This window comes from Passer domesticus, chromosome 3 (assembly GCF_036417665.1).
Source record: "Passer domesticus isolate bPasDom1 chromosome 3, bPasDom1.hap1, whole genome shotgun sequence".
NCBI lineage: Eukaryota > Metazoa > Chordata > Aves > Passeriformes > Passeridae > Passer > Passer domesticus.
Window position 1 is genome coordinate 72,034,642 of NC_087476.1, and position 21,471 is coordinate 72,056,112.

A 21,471-nucleotide genomic window follows, 5' to 3' on the forward strand; every position below is an offset into this window, starting at 1 on the left:
TTCCCCTGTCATAAAATCAAGGTGTAGAACTTCTTGCTGCAGCAAACTGTGGAAGATACAAGCTGATTAATAAAAGAGATTAGTCTGTTTTAGGTGAAACTAAATGCATGAGCAGCTCCACAGCCTGCAGTGCCAGGGGTCTACTGTAACAAACCCCAAACTCCAGCACACCTAACTGTGAGAAGACAGGATTGTGTAAACCATGAAAGGACTGCTGTCCATTTGTCCTTTGTCTGAGTATCTCCAGACAGCCACTGGCTGGTACCATGCAGTGCCTCGTGCCCCGTGCATCATCCAGGAGGCACATGAAGTAGTAAGTTTTGCAGGGGAGGAAGGAGAACCCAGTTACCCAGCTGAGCACTATGTTACACATGGACACACTGCAAGATCCTGCTATGATATTTCTTAACATTTAAGTGCTTAAATACGCCAATTGTAGTGCTTTTTGGCTTTTGGTATATATTTAAAACAAAGTGGTCTGTGCATGTATACTTATTTCTGAACTAGACAGTTAATAGAGACTACAGTCCAAATTTTGCTAGACTTTATGGTATTCCTTCCTTCCACTCATACTTTCCTCTTAATTCTGCCTTAAAATTCAGTCTTTCAATCAACTGCAGACATTTTTTATAGTCTAGATTATTTCCTAGCTTCTGTCAAAGGGCACCAAAAACTCTCCACACAGTACATTGTTGTTTATAGGTTTGAAGCACATAACTAATGATTGTTATTCCAAAAATTCAGGAATCACTTTTACATCTTTTAGCCTATGTGCACATAACAGCATTTGCTTCTGAAGTCTCTTTACCCTTGACACTTCTACATGCAATACTCCAGAGCAATTCTGATGTAGAAGTAAGATGTTAATGGGAAACTATGCTCTTAGCCTATCTTGTTCTTACTTCCACCGCGTACTCTTTCCCCCTCCCTCCTCCCCTTCCCTTTTGGTTGCTGTTTGCTTTACTTCAGGATCACAACTCCAGCTGCTCTAAATCTAAACACTGCTCAGGACATATGGCAACAAACAGTAAAATGAGTTCCAGTGAGCACTGGTGGGCCATATCCTTCCTGGGTATTCACACAGGCATTCAGCCAAAACAGTCATTTCACAATAAAATCTTTGGGCTAGAATCTACAAAATCAAGCAAAACCACTCAAAACAATTAGAGGGATTCCTGCAGGTTGAAGAATACCATGTGTTTGGTCTGGTGAGCGGTATTGACTCCACAGAGCTGAGGGCGGTCTCTTTAGAGACCTGCATAGCACAAAGCATCAGCAACACAACCATCTTCCATACATTTTTCTTCACCATGCCCAATCCTGGTCTGGGATTGTTAAGCTGCTTCACACTTCTGATATGCAGCTGTCAGAAGATAAGCAGTGCCACTCAACTCCAGGTGTACAGAGGGGTTTCTGGTACTCCCAGCATTGAGCTGCAGCATATGCTGGTGTTAATGACAGAAAGGTCAAACACTTTTCTGGTAAAGATTTTTGTAACTTACTGTTTTGTAAATACACAATAAATAAAATGGCAACTGTGAGTTGTTGTCTGAACTCTTTGATTGTTTAGATGTTCAAGAGAATTTTGTCATGAAAATCCAGCAGGGCTGAGGGAAGCTGATGGGAATTATCATTTAATACCCTCAGCCCGCCTAAAAGACATCTGCTTGAAAGAGGCATTTTGAAAGATCAAACCAGAAAGTAAAGGTCCTGTAGTACTACAGAATGAGGCCTTCTGGTGCACAGTGTTAACCTCAGGGGGTACCTAGATCCCCCCATAGATATCAGCTGACTTACAAAGCTGTATCAATATCCTACTCCATGACATGTCCCATCAGCTCTGTGGAAAGCAGGGTGACATCAAAACAGCACCAAGTGAGCGAGACCACCAGATTCAGCCTCCAAGTGGGTCTGTCTCATGCACTGTAGGGGAAGCTGCTGCCCTCTTCTTCTCACACAAGTCAGAGTGAACTTCCCAGAAAGGGACCAAACAATTTTTATTTTTCTTTTTAAACTAAATGCTTTTAATAGAAAACAAAATACAAAATAACTCTTTCCAGAAAGCAGAAATATTTAATCTCTCCGAATGACAAACTTTTGAACGTGCTTTTTCTGCAGATCCTTGTAAATGCTGATGATTTATCTCACAAAATGTTCATGAAACCGGTATTGCAACATTTGAGAAAAATCCAACACTGGCAGAGCTGCCTCTGTGTACACACAATAATTTAGTAATACTATTTTTTCCCATGTCACTTTGTGTGTTTCTCCTCATCCCCCTCTCCCTAGATTGCCAACTTCCATTTATGGAAATCTTTCTGTGAGGTGCAGTGGTGGGTTGCCATGCCCTGTTTCCATCGGGAGTTCAAACGTGGCTGTTTCCATTCTCTGGTGCCCTCCCTCCAGACAAGGCAAGTTGTTCATTATCCTTAAAGCCACCACTCGGTCCCCACTGTCCTCCGATCTTCAAAACACAGTGCAACCAGAGTCAGAAAATTTCCTAATTAATGGAACATAAATACACATAATCACAGCTAGTACCAGGAACCAAACCCAAACAACAATGCAGAGATGGGCCCCAACTGAGGTCAGATTTCCTTGCCCTTACTGAAAAAGAATAAGGGTATTTTCTACTTATTTAGTCCAAAATATTCCGGAAGTGCTATAAGGAGCTGAAATATTTAGGACTATTATCACTGTAGAAAATACATCATGTTCTTTTAATAGAAGGGTCTTAAAAATGCTGGTCCTCTGCAATACCAGGAAAGCAAAAGCAAAACAAAACAAAAACTACTGGGCCAGTAGTTCTCCACACACTCAAGCCAAATTAACAGTAGATAAGATGTGCCCATCAATCAATGAAGTATATTTAAGTGCAGGTCACCAGCTGATCTGGTTGGCAGTTTCACTTGTCTGGGCCAGGCTTTCAGTTTCCTCAAGTTACTAGATTTACTCCCCTTTTTCCCATTCCTAAAAGTACAGAATTAGAATGCATATGTATTTTCATCAATCCTCCTTTTTTTCTTATTCTGTTCAACAGCACAGGCGTTTTTGTGACATTTTAAAGCATTTGCATCATCTGAACATGCCTTTCAAAGGGGCAGAGGAAGAGAAGTGTTTCACAGTCAGTAATCTCAGTTTGTAATGGACTCTGGCATACAAGACACCCACCCACTTCCCTAAGACAAAAAGCAAAATTAATGTTCCTGATTTTCTTGTGCAATTCCAGTCACTAGAAGGAGATTACAGGCCATAAACTGTACGCTCAGTACATTATTCATCTGTCCGGTATACACACCAACCAGTTCACTGGAAGACCCATCCGCAGGGGCGTTGCAGTAAGTGTTCCGAATGTCCCAGACGCGAACTGAATTGTCCATCGACGCTGAAGCAATTAAACTACTGTCAGGGCTAAAAGTAAGGCTGGTTATGTTGTCTGTGTGCCCCCTCAGTTCTTTGTAAAGAGTTCCTGATGCCAAGTCCCACAGCTTCAGCCGCTGGTCTTCACCTGCCGATGCCAGGTACTTACCGTTGGGGGAAAACGCGAGTGCCAGCACGGGGCCCCGGTGCCCGGTGAAAAGCCGCACTGAGTTGCCCTGCTGAGTGCTCCACAGGCGCACGGTTTTGTCCGTGGAGCCCGTCGCTAAGTAATTGGAATTGGGGTGGAACTTGATGCAGTCCACGTCCGCCAAATGGCCCGCGTATATTCGCAGCGGGTACGTCCGATCAAACGACCAGAGCCTTGCAGTGCGATCGTGGGAACCGCTGGCAAAGTACAGGCTGCAGGGGCTAATATCCAAATCCCAGACAGGATAGGCATGTCCTTGGTACAACACAGTGTTTGTAAAGCTTCCGAGGTCCCAGTACCTGATGGACATGTCCTCAGAACAAGATAAGAGTCCTGAACTGTCTGAAAGGAACCTTGTGCTATACACAGGTCCACAGTGTCCTCTCAGGATCTTCATTTCTGTGCCTGCATTGTCATCCTCTTCCTCCTGGTCATGAAGAAGAAAAAGAAACAAGGAAAGAAAGCATGTTTATCTGTTCAACAAGCATGGAAACCTCCACGAGGAAACCAGGAGGACGTTAATACAGAAGGAGTCAGATTATTTACTTCAGATATGGCACAGTTTGTGCAACTCTGAAACACCAACATTGCTGGTTCATTTGCTACAAGTGAATACTGAAAGAGATGGTGAGATAAGATTTCTATAAAGGCATTCTCTTTAATTTTGGCAGCCTTATGCTCAGTTCAGAAGGCATCTTTAACCTGAGACTGCAGGCACAGAGGGGAAAAAATATTTAATAGCATTTTTCCTTTTGCTAAAAACACATGCACAGGCTCTATCCACGCCACTAAAAACATTTGGCTAAGATGTTAAAAGCAGATCTTGGCATCTACTCTTTTTGTGTGGTCATTGTTGGAAGCGAATCTCACAGTAGAGGGAAACAATCACAGATGTCTTAAACAAAAGGCAGGAGATGGAAAGACAAAGGATATTTGACAAACTGTCTCCTTAACATTCTTTCTCAATCCCGCATGTGAAAAGAAACGCAGCGAGGCTCTAACATCTATTTTTCTCTCCAAGGTCCATCAGGATGCTTTCACATCCTCACCCTCCAAGAACAGCCTTCAAGAATAGCAAATGTATGCAGCTTATTTAGGCCAATGTATCTATTTTGGCATAGGAGAAGATGAACAATCACAGAAATAATGGATGGAAACCTTTCTATCCTGTTATTCCCCAATTCAAGTACCAGGGCAGATAGTCAGCAAGTAAAGGCTTTTGTGTTTAAAGACTATTCAGTGAGCTGAGCTAAAGGAATCTCTTGATGGATGGTAAGAGTCTCTAAAAGCCTACTCAGGCAGCACCTCTTGACACTCTCAGGCAACAGATTGCAGAGGTTTCAACAGGTCTCAGAAGTGTCCTTGCATGACAAGCTGGGGTCTCACTGACAGTGCAAGGTAACTCTTGCTTGGAGTACAACTGCATAGTATCTTGAGATCAGCCTTCCTCAGGGCTGTCAGGAAGACACTTTTCCTCAGTACTCAATCAGCAACACTCATTCACAGACAATCTCTGCACATAAAAATATCCTTTTGTTTCTGAGCAGCCCAATTTTCATTTATCATCTTGAACTGGCCCATTTCCTGCAGAAGGAGCACTTCCTGCCCCGAGAGGAAACCCAATTCCCCAGGGCTGCTGGACTGTTGACAACCAGCAGAAGTCAGAGCAGCAGAAGTCAGTGTGTTGTAAGCAGCTCTGAATCTCAGACACCCCCACTCCTGACCTCAGGATCCACGGACAGTTTGGCTGCAGACTTAGCAATAGCCCAGAAAGTGCTTCCCCTCCAGTGGTTTCAAATTTCACTGGAGGTGAGCAAACTCTGACTTGGCTATCTCCTTTTGCCTTTTTCCATCTCAACAGCACAGTAGGTAGTAGGCAGCAAGCCTTCTTTAGCAATGCTGCTTCTCTTCATAGTCAGTGCCCATGGGAGCTTTATGATGAGGCTGGAAGCCAACTTCCTCTCTGCCATGGAGGTGAGGCAGAGAGAAACTGCAGGCTCCGGCATGCAAAGCACCATTCTTATTCAAATTGCTTTTCTACCTCAGATAGAGCATGGCTTGCTGGAATCTACAGCATCTCTAGGCTGTGTTGCCACATTAAAGGAGAATGGCTGATACCTGCAGCATTTTATACTATTTAATTATGACCATAAGATTCCTGACAAGTTACCAGTGGAAGCCCGTTCAAGCTGCCTGTATTGTACTACAGTTTCTGCAAATTTTGCAAGTCCAGGTACTTAATTTTGTGCATGGCCTGTCTGCAAGCACCTCCTCTTCCCTCCTTGTATTACAGTACCAGGAGATCTGACAACACCTCTGCAGCACTGCAACCCGTACTCCTATATAGTCACAGGTAGCAAATCTTATCTTTGTTTGACACCCACTTAGCACAACTGCACACTCTTGTCACAGCTCACTGAAAACAGTACATCTATAATGCTTCTGAGTCACCACATTTTTCAGTTTCCTCCCTATCCAAGTTAGTCTGCTGACCAGATCAGCAAGGCAGCTGCAAGTGAAGCCACCAAGCCTCAAAAAGCAACAATGATAGTCTCAAAGACAAACAAACCATAAGCTCACATTCCTCCCTTTCTTTTTTTCTAACCAGTAACAGGTTTTCCTGGGTCTCATAATCTCTCTCATCCTGCAGTGTTCTCAGGATGTCAAAAGGGAAGACCTCATATCTGCCTATAGCAGAAGATGCCCTAGCAGGGAACAATGAAGAAAGATGACACACTTTACAGGACATTTTTTACTGCTCCTTCCAGAATTCCCTCCCATCTGTCATCAAGCAAGGTGTCAGCATCATTGCCACTCATTATCACTTAAAGGACCACTGCCACTTAAAAGCAGAACCTTAGAAGCAGAGCTAAAATGGGGTCAAGTCTTAGTCTTCACAGGATTTAAAGGCTGGCACTATTGTGGCTTGGAACAGAGCATTATTTTCCAATGTTGATTTATGGAGTACCAGCAATGAGCATGGTAAAAGTGCAGAGACAAACAATACTTCCATTTGTACAGCTACAAAACTCCATTTTTATACTGGACCCAAAGTAAGAGAGACTATAAAGTGGCATTTGTGAGACGGCACTATAAAGAAAATAGAATTACTGTATCCCAAAATAATAAGCCTCTCTTATTTGCAAGAAGCAAGACTATACTAGTGAAGCACACTGCAGCACCACACTGAGCAAAATTTAGTAAAACTACACCTAGAAGATGATTTTGACCTTAGTGACACAAAGGCTTCACATGGACTAGGAAAAAGCTGTTGTTCTAACACATTTGCTAAGTCTCAACCTTATTTACATATATATAGATACACACACACCTTCACAAGAAGAATTAATAAACCCAACAGAGTAGCTTTAGTGCCACCCTGTACAACATCCACTGAAACTAGCACAATTTTAGACCTTTATGACTGCATAAAATGAAGGATGGGTTTCCTTGCAGAAAATAAAAAACAGGCTGAAGACTACTTATTTAATGCATTACTATTTAAAAATATTATCCAAAGCTAATTATACAATACAGAAATCAACCGAACCAAATTTTAACATCCTCACAAGTTGTTCTATAGAACTCACAGAAATAATGTCAAAGCACATTCAGAATTTTTGGTTTTTGTCAAAGTCTGTATCAGCTTTATCTCTGTGAATTGCTACTGATCAGACTGCAGTGACAATCTGAAATACAGCCCCTGCTCATACTGAGCTGCAGCCCAGTCAAGGTAGTCTGGTTTGGTCTTGGTGTCTTTGGTTCCCTCCCCCATGGCATCAAAGCAATTGCTGGCCTGTTCCCACCTGCAATGCCGTGGGTGCCTGTGTATTTCCACTTAGGGCTCCCAGATAACTGAATTTGTTTCCCTGTGGTCAAGAGGCTTTAATTTGCATTTGGTAACCAAATTTGTGTTGAGGCTGGTATTGTTATCCTCCCTCAACTCTGAACTCCTGCTCAGGTCACTATTTGTTTTGTCAGTGGTGGAAATTATTCAGGGCAATGATGACTTTGATCTGTGCTGGTCTTTGAGCAGTTTTTGGCTTTAGACCTGTGCACAAAACATCCAATAACCACCAAAAGCCATTTGCATTCAGAATTCCATGGCTGTATCCTAATACATGTACAATACACAAGTCTATGACTACACGTCAAAAAAAGCTAATATACACATTCCTGATAACCTGGCAATATCTCACTTTTCCACAGTCCAGAGCCAAAGAAGGTGACCTGCTGATTTACCAGACAAATTCTCCTCTGTTGCAAGTTGCTAACATTTGGCTTCCATGATGGCCAATACACAGTCACATGCCCTATGAACTCCTGCAGTTTATAATGAAAACAAGTCTATAGCTCTATTTTGGGCTAGTCTGACCTACTTACCTGCTCACGCTGCAAAAAGGGTTAACCTGGGAACCAGTGAACATGCTGCTGTGCTGTCTCACCTTGATGCATGCAATCCCTAATCACAGATCCCTAAATACACCAAGCTCTTGGCACTCTTCCAAAATAAAGAGAACCTTGCCATTAAGTATTTTTCAGAAGAAAAAACAGTGGAAAAAAGGATGTCTCTCCTGCTAAACACTCAACATAAGAACAAATGAGTTAGGTTTGGTTTTTTTTTTTAGGAGAAGAGTCATTAAACAACAGAAGAGTCAAAATTTTGATCTCTAACCAGATGTAAGTTGCTACTTGGGTAGTTGTGTAGAGAGGGGAGGAAAGGTGTGACTAGAAAAAGGGGGGAAAAAAAGTCAAGTAGAAGATGCCACCTGGCATTCCATGTGAAGCAAAGGTACACACATCCCTGTCCTTGTCTCCAGCAGTCTGAAGTAGAAAGCCTCTGAAGTTTCTACACTTCAGATTCCTTAATAGGGACATTTTGCATAATTTTTCTATAACTCTCAACCTCTGGTAAATTAAGCTAATATCTGAAATACAGTTTTGCACACAGGCATCTGATCAGACTTTTTTAGCTCTTTGCTTACTTTGTCTCTATTTTCCTCCTCCTGTGCGTCTGCCCTTCTCACCACCCTTCTGCCTGGTTGTTCTGAGCTACTTCTCATCCTAATGAAGGCTCCACGCTCTTCAGGGAAGACAGTCACCTGTCTCTAGTCACCTGTCCATTCTGGGTTGCCCGTCTACTGTCATCTGTTCAAGGACAGCTGGAGGAGGGGGACCAGCACCTAGGACTAAGAAACTGACCTAAACACAGACTGATTGCACCTCAGTTTAGCATTTACAACCACTGCAGGGAAGAACAAGGATGACAGTAGGTTATAAAATCTGTGCATCAAGGCAGACAGAGTGTGCAACAGCCTGAGAGTTCCCTAAGACATGACTACAACTCAACAACCCATGTTCAAAGCAGGTCAGTAGAAGGGGAAGAAGGGGGGAAAAAAGGGTATCCAAACCTCCTCATCCAGGATGTCACAAGCCAAACGGATGCGGGACACATCAACAAGGTGGGGCTCAGATTTCAACTTCCTGGAGCGCAGGCTCCACAGCTTCACACATGAATTATCGAACCCGGCAGCGAGCAGCTTGCTATTTGGTGAAATCTCTGCAGTGTTCAGCAACTGCTCCGTGTTATAGAAGGCATAGAAACAGATGGTGGTTAAGGAAGGGGGCCCGTCCTTGACACGTTTAATGCTGTCCTGCAGTAAATCCAGCGCTGCCTCATTCTGCAGAATGGAAGCTGGCACCTCACTGGGTTCCAGGCCGTTGCTCTCGTTGCGTGAGGAGCTCCCACCGGCATAGAGCTGGTAGTCAGTCCTCTTGGCAGGCTGCACATCCAGGTGAATGTGCAAGGTCAGGACTTTGCACAGGGCGTTGTTGTTGTCACTTTGGAGGTAGCGAAGAAGGTAGTTGTAGCTGTCCTCTTGAAGGCGGATGACGTATTTGTTGTCCAGAAAAGCCCGGAGCTTCAAGTTGGACAGGATATCTTGAATAGTCATGGTAGTCTGCAACTGTTCAATGATATCCTTCTGGCTGGCATTCTGCAAGAACATGCCATGGAAGCGGCTGTAAAAACTGTCCACTGTGCTTTTTAGGCCATTCTGGACCATGTTCAGATGGAGGTAGACGAAGAGGGGATACAGAAGAGGCATCACTTCATGGCTGTGCTGAGAATCTGAATCTATATTCAAAAAACAACAACAAACTTTGAATGACTTCTCAAACCACTTCCTACTGGGAAAAAAATACAGCAAGGGTGACTACTGAGAAAGCCCTTACAGTGACATCAGAAAGCAAGCAAAAAAGAGACATTTGTTCGCACATCTAAGCAAACTTCTTCTGTCACCCAAAGGAGGTACAATAGAAATTGCCACATCAGTGAGGTAACTTGTCAGAACAAAATGCAGGTATTTCAAAACCCTTTTCAGGGGTTTTGAAATAAAATAAAATCATAAAATACATTATAGTTGAATTTTCCCATTTATTTCAAAAGAAAAAGTATGCTCTTTGTACCCTTTGTTTATTGTGATAAATGAACTTTAAAATGTATTAATTATATTTAAAAGAGTATTTTAAGTGCTTAAGCCAAAATTATTTACCTACCTTGTCTGGCCTGAGCTTTTTTCCCTCTCAGCTTCAGTAAAATGTGAGTATGGTGCTTTGGCTGGAACTGATTTGTCTTCAGGGGAAAGGAAGCTACAATTTCCAAAATGTACTGCAATATGCTGTGCTCTTGTTTTATTTCTGTGCCTGCCCATGTACATGCTTTTCTCTCTCTGCCAAGGCAAATCCCAGCAGTAATTCCTAGTACACAGTGTAACAAACCCCGATTAGGCTGTGCTGTACCTTGCAGAGGCTGATCTGCGCAACAGCTCCACCCCTTCTTCCCCAGCTTCTCTGGGGCTGTTTGCCAGCTGCAGGGAGCTGTGAGGAGTGGAGCCCTGCCATGGCAACAAACAGGGCCACAATGAGTTACTACTGCAGGACCAAATGGTCCAAATTACTGGAAAACAAATAGGCACTGCTGATCCTCAAACATTTGCTGATCCTCAAAATGCAAAAAGCATTGCTGCTTTTCAATATGCTCTTCCCTCCTGCCACTCACCAATGCATGTTCTCTTTTGTCCCTTTCCATTAAGTTATTTTTCCTTTGTGTTGAGCACTCTTCCAGGCTTTCACTAGTCCATGCTGTGCCTCTCTTTTCTACAGGAGTATCTACAGAGTAAGCATGGTGTGCAGTGTATGCATACATATTTGCATACTTGAGCATCACTCTCCTTCCTGTCCCACCAAAACTGGACCAAAGCCAGTGAAAACAGTGGCATGTAGTAAAAATTCTAAGCAGGTCTCTTCTTTTCTCCAGGTGCAATAGTCCAAAAATGAAACAGGGGGAAGGACCTTACTTTGCAGTAGGGGAAAAAGGGAAGAGATGAGAAGTTGGCAGAAACAGGAACAAAGAAAATATTCCCTAGGAACATATGAAGAGATTATAAGAGCTGGGTCTGTCTAGCCTGAAGAATAAGGGGGTATTCAACTGATTGCCTTCAGTACCCAGTGGGACATTATACAGGAAAAGGAGCCAGCCTCTTCTCAGAGGTGCTCAGTGGAGGACAACAAGCAAGCTAGTGCAAAGGAAATTCTCACTAAATTGCAGCAAGGCCCCAGAGATGCACAGCAATCTCCAGTGTTTGATTTTCTAAACCTGACTGGAAAAGGCTCTGAGCAACCTGATCAAACACCCATCTTGCCCTGCTTTGAACAGGTGGTTGAATTTAAGGCTAGTTAGTTAAGTTACTCCATGTCACTAATTCCCTGCCCCCTCCTCAGCAGGGCAGGCATCACAGAAATGGGAAGTGTCCTGCTGTGCCTTGTGGCTGGCTGGCAAGCTACTCCCTTGAACAAACAGAGGTAGTTCACATGTGTAAGATATCAAACTAGAGCGAGAGGGACAAAAAAGATGAAAGCAGTCAACCTGCATATCAAAACCTAGCACTTCATCAAGCATGAAGCAAGCACTTCACCAAGCACTGAACAGAGCTATCATACTTCTAAAAATCTATTAAACCATAAGGATTTACTTCAAATGCTAAAGTGCACAGGTATTGAACTGCTGTAGTTGACAAGACTCCAAGAATTCACTATTTTCTGCCTTTGCCTTCCTGCTCCCTTCCTTTCCAAAACTATCAGAGATAATAATCCTGATGTTATGCACAGTGGGATCAAAACCCTACACTGGACAAATGTGTGTGACAACTTCACTTTCCTTGATACTACTCTTTAAAAATTCTGTCTGCTTTCTTTTTCCCATGTTGGGGACTTACAGAAGAAATAAGGACATTCCCAAGAGTACTTGCTAAAAAAATTATAGAATAATTATAAAAAAATAAAATCTTATTTGTCTTCTGCATCATTACGGAGTAAGAATTTTTTTACTCTGCTGTGTTGCTCCAGTCTCAAAGCCAGTACAGCTAAATTTACGAGAACAGTCTCCCTTAGAAATCCAGACCATCATAAAACCAAGCCAATTATGGATAAAATTAAAAACCTTAAACAAGAGTACAACAGAGAACTACAGTCTTTTCTCAGTTACTTGCCTTTCACATAAAACACTGATTTTCCTTCTTGTCCTATGTAAATATGGTGTTGTCTAGAAGACCTAGAAAGGGCAAATGCTTGAACAAGAAAGGCCAAAGAGCCAACCATCTACAACACTCAAAGTTATTCAGCACACAGAAAACAACCAAAAAAAGAAAAATGAAGTATTTCTATTTTAACTGAAATCTCAAAACTAGAAGACAAAACATTGTTAGAGACATGATTTTGAATTTTACTACATCGCCCTTTACTCACTGAAATGACAAAAAAGTCAGTTTTCTTCCATGCTTCCTGATTTACCTGTCAGAAAATTGCGTAATCGTCCAAACTGTACTTCATATTGCTGTGGCTCTGCCAGGCAGGGAGCTGCAGACACAACGTTGGCACAACCAGACTCAGATTGGACTGTGAAATAAAAAAAGCAAAACTTACATAAGGATTTAAGGATTTTTACATGTGTGTCTGAAAACAAAGCTTCTCATAAAATCCAAGATGACAGTTCATCTTTCAAACCATTCAGGTATAACATAGTCCAAAGCATCTAAACATGGCATTAACCACAGACCATGAAGGAGAAAATACACCAAAAACTAGAACCCACCCTAAAAATCTCAGCAACTCACCTGCTCCACCCAGAACACATTTTCAAGTTTTCAAATACAACCTTAAATTCCCAAGAAATTCAGTGTAACAACCATCACAGACCTCTTAGAAGTTTTACAACTTTACACTCAAAAAAGATGAGAACAGCAACATACAACTTTCTCCAAAGTATAGCTTCTTTCTCAGTGAGTCCCACCAACCATCATGAAAGTGATACTATTTCAGATTCTCAAATTTCTTATCCCAGTCATTATAATTTACATTAAATTATAATTATTACCATTTATTAAGTCTCACAGAGGTGGTAGTGAAAACACTGAATCTCTAAGCAAACACTTTGTAATTTTTAACCAAAATGTGCCCTCCTCCCTGAGGATTTTAGGTTAAGGGGTAGCTGACAACTGACCACAAACCCAGTTGTTATGGTCTCCTCAGACTGTGTTAAACCATTTTTCAGAACCAGATTCTGGAAAAAGTGGTTCTGAACTGTTTAGAAAGGGAATTGGCTTCTCCTTCTCTGGCACCAAACCTTTGCTGTTCTGCTAACGACCTGGAATCCGCAGGGGATTCGTGCAAGTTTACAGACATGCATCAAGAAACCCCAAACACATGCAAATGCCAGCGATTAGAAACCCAAGTTCTGCTGTTCTAAACAGAACACAAGAAGGCAAGGACCTTTCCTTTTTTTTTCCTTCAAATCATAACTCTCATCCTCTCCAAACTTCCTATTTTTATTACTTTCACTTCGATTTATTTTGGTGTTCCTTGCCCTGCACCACTTTCCATCCTCTGCCTTTCTACTCCTGATTGACTGGGGGGCCTTTTGTTCCAGCATTTGGCTCATGCACAGAGGCACAAGTCTGACAGCCCTGGAAGTCTATAAACAACAATATCAAATATTCACACGCTAAAGAGATAGGCCAGCCTCCAGCTCATCTCAATGCCTCTAATTAGAAAGAGATCAGCACACGGTACACAGGCAGCCTGTTGCTATTCTTCCCCCACACTCCTCTCTCTCTCTCTGGTAAAACACAGGTTCACCTTCCTTCAGCCTATGTAAATACAGGAGGTATGCTTGGGCAGCTGAATTCAGCTCTTGAAACACAGAGATGGGCTGAGCTCATCATCCTCCCTTAGGAAAAAAACCAAACCAAAACAAAACCAGATTCCAGCACCAATATAATATCATCTCTTAAATCAGTTCAGATAGAAACAAATATAACTTGCTGAAAGACACAGCTACACTGAGCTTTCTACAGCCCGGCTGCTTCAGAAATTCAAAGATGGTAAGAATTCTTCAAATTCACATACTGGTACTACTCAATACCTAAAGTAAAAAGCTCTGCTCTTTGGATGTAAAACTGAATATAATCGATACTCAGCACGAGAAAGTAAACTGCATGTATGCACACATAGTAACTCCAGAATACTTAGTGACACCTTCCAATGTCACCCATACAACTCTTTGTAAAAGCCAAGAAATACAGAAATATGAGGGCCTGTGTCTTATGCTGCCTATCACAGGATTACATGTAACAGTCAACTCTTCACAGAGATCTGGTGGCCTCATTTCTGCAGGAATGGGAATGGCCTGCCACCTTGTTCATGCCATGGAAGCACAACTCATTGGCCTAGACTTTATGAGATATTTTCTCCAGGCCACAACTTTCTCTGCATAAGCAGCCTAATTCCAAAATTAAGGTGTACTTCATGTTTCAGAAAGTGGAGTATCATCTTTGTCTGCCTGTCCTGAAACAGTCTGACTGGGCAACCATTATGGCCTACTCTTTCAGTAATAATGCTAGAGCTCATTCCCATCCAGCAAATGGTAAATGAACCCTACATACCAAACAGTTCTAACAAATTCTAATTTTCTGTCTTCCCAAAACTTTAAACCAATGAGAACTGCAAAAAGGATCAAAAAGTCAACAGATTCCAAAACAAGACTAAAATTCCATAAACATTTTCCACCTGGCAGAAATAAAACCCTGGCTGTATCTTTCTCATACATTAATAAACCTACTACAGTTTCTTTTCCACCTTCCCCAGAGGTCATAAGAACATCAACTGGAAATATCTGCTCCTTCACATCCAGTAAGTGTGTCCAGCTATGCAGCCTGATAGGAAATTCAGAGGAACTCACTCCTAACTCAGGGATATGGACAGTACCCTCCTGGTCTCGTGTGTCGGCTACCAGCAGAATTGCTTCCAGCTAAAAAATGTGGGACTACTGTAAATGTTGTGTAATAGCAACTGATTCCTATTTTAGGTGAGTATGATGATGTATAACTGTACGTTATTTCAGATACTCTCTCATATGTGCTAACAGTGCTATGGGCAATATTAGAGGAACTTGTTCCTTGGTCACTCACTCTGTCCTCAGACATTGTTCTTGTTTTCTAGAGAAATATGGGATAATCACAAGGAAGCTCTGTGCTGTACTTTACTGCAGATATAATCACAGAATTCTAGATAATCTCATCAGGGCTCCTCCCACAGAAAAGGTTGCACCAGATCATCTTCCAAGGTCCCCTCCAAGTCTCCCACAGGCTAGTTAATTTAAAAGTCAAACAACAGAGCTGAACATAAAAAACAAGGTGAACTTTGCTAAGGAAAAAGCAAAAACATCTTCAGAAAAACACATTTGATCACTTTCCCCAAAATAAAGCACTGCAGGCTTTGCAATCTGCTCAGTTTTAACTCAGCCTGCAAAACTAAGATGACTGCAGCAGAAAGTATTTTCAGCAACTGTTGTCAGATTAAGTAACAAGCTTGGGTTTACTTTTCTACAGTCCCTGATGGAACTGCAGCATGCTCACTAACAGCTCAATGCAAGCACATTTGACAAGAAGTAGTAAACAGGTGAACACACAAGAGCAGCCCATTTTCAGTTCTAATGAAAACTGATGACTAAATTCTCAATGACCATCCACAAAAACCATGCACTGGCAAGACGATACAGACTAACATGAAATTTAGTAATAATATTTCATGGAATATTTATTTTTTCAGTAAAAAAGACAAAACATAAACACACAGTCATTCACACTATTTATTGATTTTTTTTTAATGAGGCCACATGCTCATGCAAGGGCTTGTAATCCAGTTCATCTCCATTATTTCAGACACTTCTGTCTCCTCCTCATATGGCTGGTATCACATTCTGAGCATGTTTTGACACTGACCTTTCTACCCACTTCTCACAAAAAAATCTCCCATTGAAAAACAATTCAGCAGTTTACTTTGGTTTCATTCTTTCTTTCTCCATCTTCCCTGGTACTTTTTCAGGGATTGCAATAAGCTTCTGATAGGCCAAAAAAAGCAAGGAAATGAAAGGTACTAAGATGTAAAGGTAAGGAATACTTTTGTAGAGTATTTTACCATAGTATTTTACCTGATCCTGCATCCAGCCTTATCTACAAACACAGTTAAATAGCTACTAATATTTTATCAAATTAAGTCATATTACAAGTAACTCCACCACTCCCCTTTGTCTGAGATATTGTCATAATCTAAGCTGTTTCATTGAGAGAAAAAAGTTTCTCCTTGCTTTTTTACCCAAAATATCAGCCCAGTATTTTCTATTACTTTTACAAGTAAATTTAATCTCCATAACATCCACATAGCTTTCGTCCTTCCAATACTTCTATGTGCTCAAGCAGCAGCAGAGTTTGTTGAAAAAAAAAAAAAAAGACAACTACCACAGACATAATTTGGAAAGCAAGCAGTGTGGCAGGATTCAAAAGTCTTCAAGAAAGAGAAGAAAGTTTATCTCCCTCCAGGCCTTTTCTCATCCACTGAAGGTTTTGGGTTTTTTCCCCAAATGACAAGAGCAGACTTCTCATATCTACAAAGCTGACTATGCCAGAAAAAGACACAGCCTTATCACTTTAATTTCACATGATATAACTCTGCTGGAGTACAAAGGTACAACAGAATTTCCTGCTTCTACTTCCTTTCTCATCTACGTTCTTCTCCCTTCCATTCCAAAGCACCACTATTCACCAGACTTCACGTTATTTGGGATAAAACATATGTATTTTCCACTACCCTGACATGGTATTTCAGCCTGATGTTTCACTGACTATGAACGTCACCTTGCTACATTTCCACCCACATCTTCATTCTTCAAAAGTTCATAATTCATGCCAACTTAACAGTGAGAAATTTCTTTATTTCAAAAGGAGAAATGTCCACATGTGCAGACAAATTCATATAGCTGCCAGCACACGTGCTCACAACTCTGCCAAGAAGTAGTCATGGAAAATACGATAGGATTACCTGTGAGATTAGCTGCCATCTCTTCAGCAGTCTGACACAGCCTCAGCCCTTGTTTTAGGGGACCTTCCGAGTCCACATACTGACGGCGCTTGAGGTAGCAGGACACTGCCATCTGAATCTGCTCTGTGCGTACGCGTTTCATGACCTCAAAAGGAAAGAAAGAGGTGATGAGACTCTTACAGGGTAGGCTGAGATCAACTTAGACTGCAGCTGCATTAATACTGATAAAAAACAAATATCTCCATATTTTCATTGCTGAGATATGAAACAGAACCCCCAGGGATTTGCCTCTCAGTACTATGGCCCAGACATTTTGTAGATCCCTGAAGATATTTTGCTGCCTCATTCTACTAATTTCACAGAGAAATCAAAAATAGTTTTGAGGATTCTTTACTGCAACTGCAATGGTGAACTGAAGAATTTTTTTTAAAAACAGCTCATAAAAAGGGAGTATCTCTCCTCCTCGAGTTTTGACAGCAGCAGTTTGAGTACTCTTCAGTCATTTTCTGGTTCCTCTGCTTAACCAACCAACAAAAAAAAACCTCCAGAAGATTCAATGGAATGAGAAATTAACATACAAAGATGGAAATTTTCAAAACATAATGCTTTATATAGTAAATCTACTTGGAGAGTCCAAGAAGCAAAAGCTGAACTTAAAGGTTAGAGCCAGACTTCTGGCACTTCACTCAGATAGGTCCCCAGGAAAAAAAAAAAAGAGGGAAATTAAAAGCAGAGCCTTCTTTATCACTTGCCTTGACCTATCCAGGCTTCCATCTTTGAAAAGTTTGAAACAAAAAATAGTATTTTGAAAGTTTTTTAAAATATAAATTTAGGAACCCATCCTCACAAACACCACTTGGAAGTACCACAAAATCAAGATGAGCCCAATGCTACGTTTTAGCCCCTGGCTTGTCATAAAGGAACCTCAGTACATTTACGTATGGTACATCATACTCCCTTGCTATCTGGGTAGTCACTGACTGCACCAATCCTTCACAATAGCCACCGACTTTACACAAAAGTTTAGATAACCTAAAAAGCTTTAAATAAAGCAGAACTAAGCCACAGGGGTTTTTTTTCCTATCACAACACCAGGTAAAGCCTGCCTGGAGATAGTTTAACACCTTACAGTCCCACTACCAATGACATGAATGTTTCCTGAGTGCTAGTGCTTCCTGGTTTGAGCAGGTAAATCTGACGAAACTCAACTTCTCTGAGAGAGACAAGGATGGCCTTCCTCCTTTTGTAAGAACCATTATTTCTACAAAAAATATTTTGTATTTCAGCTTTGAAAATACAAATGAGTTTTTTCTAATACCCATGCACACTTTAGTGCTTATTCCACTTATTAGAAAAATAACTCTTCTGTGAAGTTAGGTACAAGTGGATGAGGATGCAAGGTTTCAGCAATAGTTCATTTTCAACAGATATATGTAATTGCAAAACCACATGCTTGGTTGAAAACCTTAAAGAGATTCCCATTTGTTCCCACAGGTTAAGTACTTGTTGAGGGTGGGGAAGGGTGGGAGTTTGCAAAGAATTTTCAGATAAACCCATTAAAACAAAAAGTTTTCAACACCTCCTTTCTCTCCAAAAGCAAACTTCCTTTTCACCTTCCCTGCAATTAAAGAAGTTGTATCTGAGACAATGTCTCAAGTGTAACACTTCTGTTGCACACAACTGTAGGAAAGACAGAACTCTTATCAAGACCACCAAGCAGAGTGGACCCAAGGACGGACCAGCAACTAGCACCCTCCTAAAAAATAGAAGCTTAACTAAGCTTCACAATGTACTGTTACCACTCTGCACTTCAGCCAGCAGCACGGACTCGTGCAAGTGATTTGCCCAGGTCCACACCGAGGCACTTATGCAATCTGAGCAGTTTCTTGCTCCCTACCTACTCCCGCCTGCAGTCACAGTAGGGGATGTTACCAGCAGTATCACAAGGAGATTTTTTTCCCCTACTCCCAGGTGACACAAAAGGACCTTCCTTAAGGAAATGCATCTTCATCAAGAAACACCCATTAGCATCAGACACAGCGTCACCCATACTCTAATTCAGCTCTCTAGACTTCTTTCTCCACTTTGCCTTTATACTTCACACTCAGCATTACAAAGAACAATGTCACCGAGGCAGGAAAAGTATTCATGAAAAGTGCTAGAGCAAAACCAACGCTCCTACAAATATTCATTATTGAGCTTTTAATCAAAATTAGAGTGTATCATAAAATAAACATAAGAATGGCTTCCCAAAATGCTGTCAGCCTGGTTCAAGGTTCAAGCTACACCAATTCACAACAGGTCAACGATGAAGAATTTAAAGTCATAAAAGGACAAGCCTGCTGTTTTTAACTTCCAATCAGTTTTAAGATTCTAGCTCTCATAACTGAGGATAATCTCCAAAATATGTAACAAACTGAAAGCATATAGAGTTCCCTGTTCACAAAATGCATAAAGCTTGAAACAATTGTTCAGAAGTTCCAGCTGTCTCATTCTCCTTGAACAGCCAAAGAGAATAATAAATACTAATCCTGCTAACCAATTTTACTGATAAGCAAAATAGATAAGGAAAGAGAGAGGAAAGAACAGATTGTGAGAATGCAGAGCTACAATACAGCATTTTCTGCAGTGTTCCAAACTGGAGCACTGAAAAAAGGTTAGGGTAATTTTTTTTTGAGGAACCAAAACCACTGAAAAAAACCCCACCAGAGCAGAGGCTAATAACACAAAACACATTGCAAATTCCTCCTTCTTGGAAAAGCTGGAAATTAGTTGTGAACTAAGCATTGGGACAAGGAAATTATTTTCCCGCCTATGCTACGTTTCAGGTACAGGTTTAGGCAGATTCCACGGCCTTGAAATAATCCCAGTACAAACACACTAAAAGGAACTTAAAAACTAGCACTGGAAACATTCCTTTTAAAGAGTCTGTATTCCTGACACTGCCACAGCAGTCGCTTTCTTCCAACAGACTGAGGAAAGACCTGTGAGCATCAGAGAGCTAAGCTGAAAAACACCCAATCCCCAAACTAATAAAAGCATAAAACAAAAGCATCTTTTGAATGTTCTCTAATAAGAGCCCTGTCTCAGGCCTCAGTTGTGGACAGCAAAAAATAATCTTTCCTCCTTTATCACCATAGGTAAGACGTGGGGCTTACCAATAATAATAGGTCTGAATTTTTAATTTTGTGACATTAGGATAATCTGAAATTTACAAAATTTCAGAATAAGTGAGATAAGGATTAACTGATATGGAGATAACCATGAACTAAGAGCCAAGGGATGTTGCACATGCAGCAGCTGCGATTCACAAAAACAAGCAAGTAAACATGGCAAGTTGACTTGGAGAGCATGGTGGTGGTGCAAAATAGGAAAATAGGCTATCTGGAACTACGGAGAAGGCTTTTGCCTGAGCAGTGGCATTCATGTGAAGAGGCAGAGAGGGAACAGCTGTGATTTTAAAAGAGCATGAATCCATTTGCATTTGGACCGAGATCTGGCTCACCATCCACGAATGACGCTTTGCCAATTCCACGTTGTTTCCCCCCGACCCCCCCCGCGGCCCTAAGTCGGTGCCAAGCAGCGCTTCACCGATGTCCTCGGCGGGACCTGCAGGACACGCTTTCCTCCAACCCACTTCACACCTCCTCGGTTTCACCCCGCCGCCCCGGGCCCTTCCCGGGCCGAGCGGAGCCGCGGGCCCAGGCACGGCTCGCCTGTGGGCCCTGCCGGGCACACCGGGGCCGGGAGCCCTGCGGGGCCCCGCGCCCGTCCTGGGGCTGCTCCGCGGGCCGAGGGGCGCTCCCTGAAGGGACGCCAAAGTTACAGCCTTCTCCTGTCAATACTAAAAAAAAAAAAAAAAAAAAAAAGGAAAAAAAGAAAAGGGAAGAGAGATGGCGCGATAAGAAGACTCTCATTAAACCCACGCACTTTCCAAGGGAAAGGATATCACGACCAGAGGCCCCCCCGCGACCTCCGACCGCAGGGCACGCGCCCGGCCCCGTCCGCAGCCGGGGCTGCCCCAGGGCCGCGCCCGTGCCCGAGGTGCCCCCGCCGGCCTGCCGGGAGCCGCCGCCGCGCCGGGCCTGCGGGCCTCCGCCACGAGGCGGCCCGCGGGACGCCCGGGCCCCGCTCCCGCCGCCGGCCCCGCCCCCGCACCCCCCGCGCGGGCCCCGGGCCGCGGCCCCGGGCCGGTCCCCACTCACTGAGCATCGCAGGCGGCGGGAGGCGGCGGGAGGCAGGCGGGGGCCGGCGCGGCCGGGGGCGCTGTCACTGCACCCAGCGGAGCCGGGCGCTGCCGGCGGGCGCGCCGCCGCTGCCGCCTCCCCTGCGGGCCGGTGCCGGTGGCGCGGCCGGTGCTGCCCGGGGCCCGGCGGGCGGCGGCGGCCGCTCCATGGCCCGGCTGACACACGCCGGGGCGGGCGGGAGCGGGGCCGGGGCCGCGCAAGCGCCCTCTGGCCGCCAATGGG

General features: G+C 42.9%; 1 protein-coding gene and 1 long non-coding RNA gene across 3 annotated transcripts; one reads left to right on the forward strand and one right to left on the reverse strand.

The window, feature by feature from the left end:
* Positions 1 to 1,979: 1,979 nt before the first annotated feature.
* Positions 1,980 to 21,357, reverse strand: TAF5L (TATA-box binding protein associated factor 5 like). 2 transcript variants are annotated; one of them, XM_064413876.1, is made up of 5 exons: positions 21,208 to 21,357; positions 17,003 to 17,147; positions 12,419 to 12,523; positions 8,980 to 9,704; positions 1,980 to 3,995 (listed from the first exon to the last, which is right to left on the reverse strand). In XM_064413876.1, exons 2-5 carry the CDS (start codon positions 17,142 to 17,144, stop codon positions 3,198 to 3,200), a joined length of 1,770 nt encoding a protein of 589 aa, XP_064269946.1. In that variant the 5' UTR covers positions 17,145 to 17,147; positions 21,208 to 21,357; the 3' UTR covers positions 1,980 to 3,197. The 2 variants fall into 2 exon arrangements, with proteins under 2 accessions (XP_064269946.1, XP_064269947.1); XM_064413877.1 differs by lacking the exon at positions 21,208 to 21,357 and adding an exon at positions 20,933 to 20,953.
* Positions 3,995 to 8,570, forward strand: LOC135296925 (uncharacterized). Its single transcript, XR_010358949.1, has 2 exons — positions 3,995 to 4,840; positions 8,197 to 8,570. It is a non-coding gene; the product is annotated as an uncharacterized LOC135296925 (long non-coding RNA).
* Positions 21,358 to 21,471: the final 114 nt, after the last annotated feature.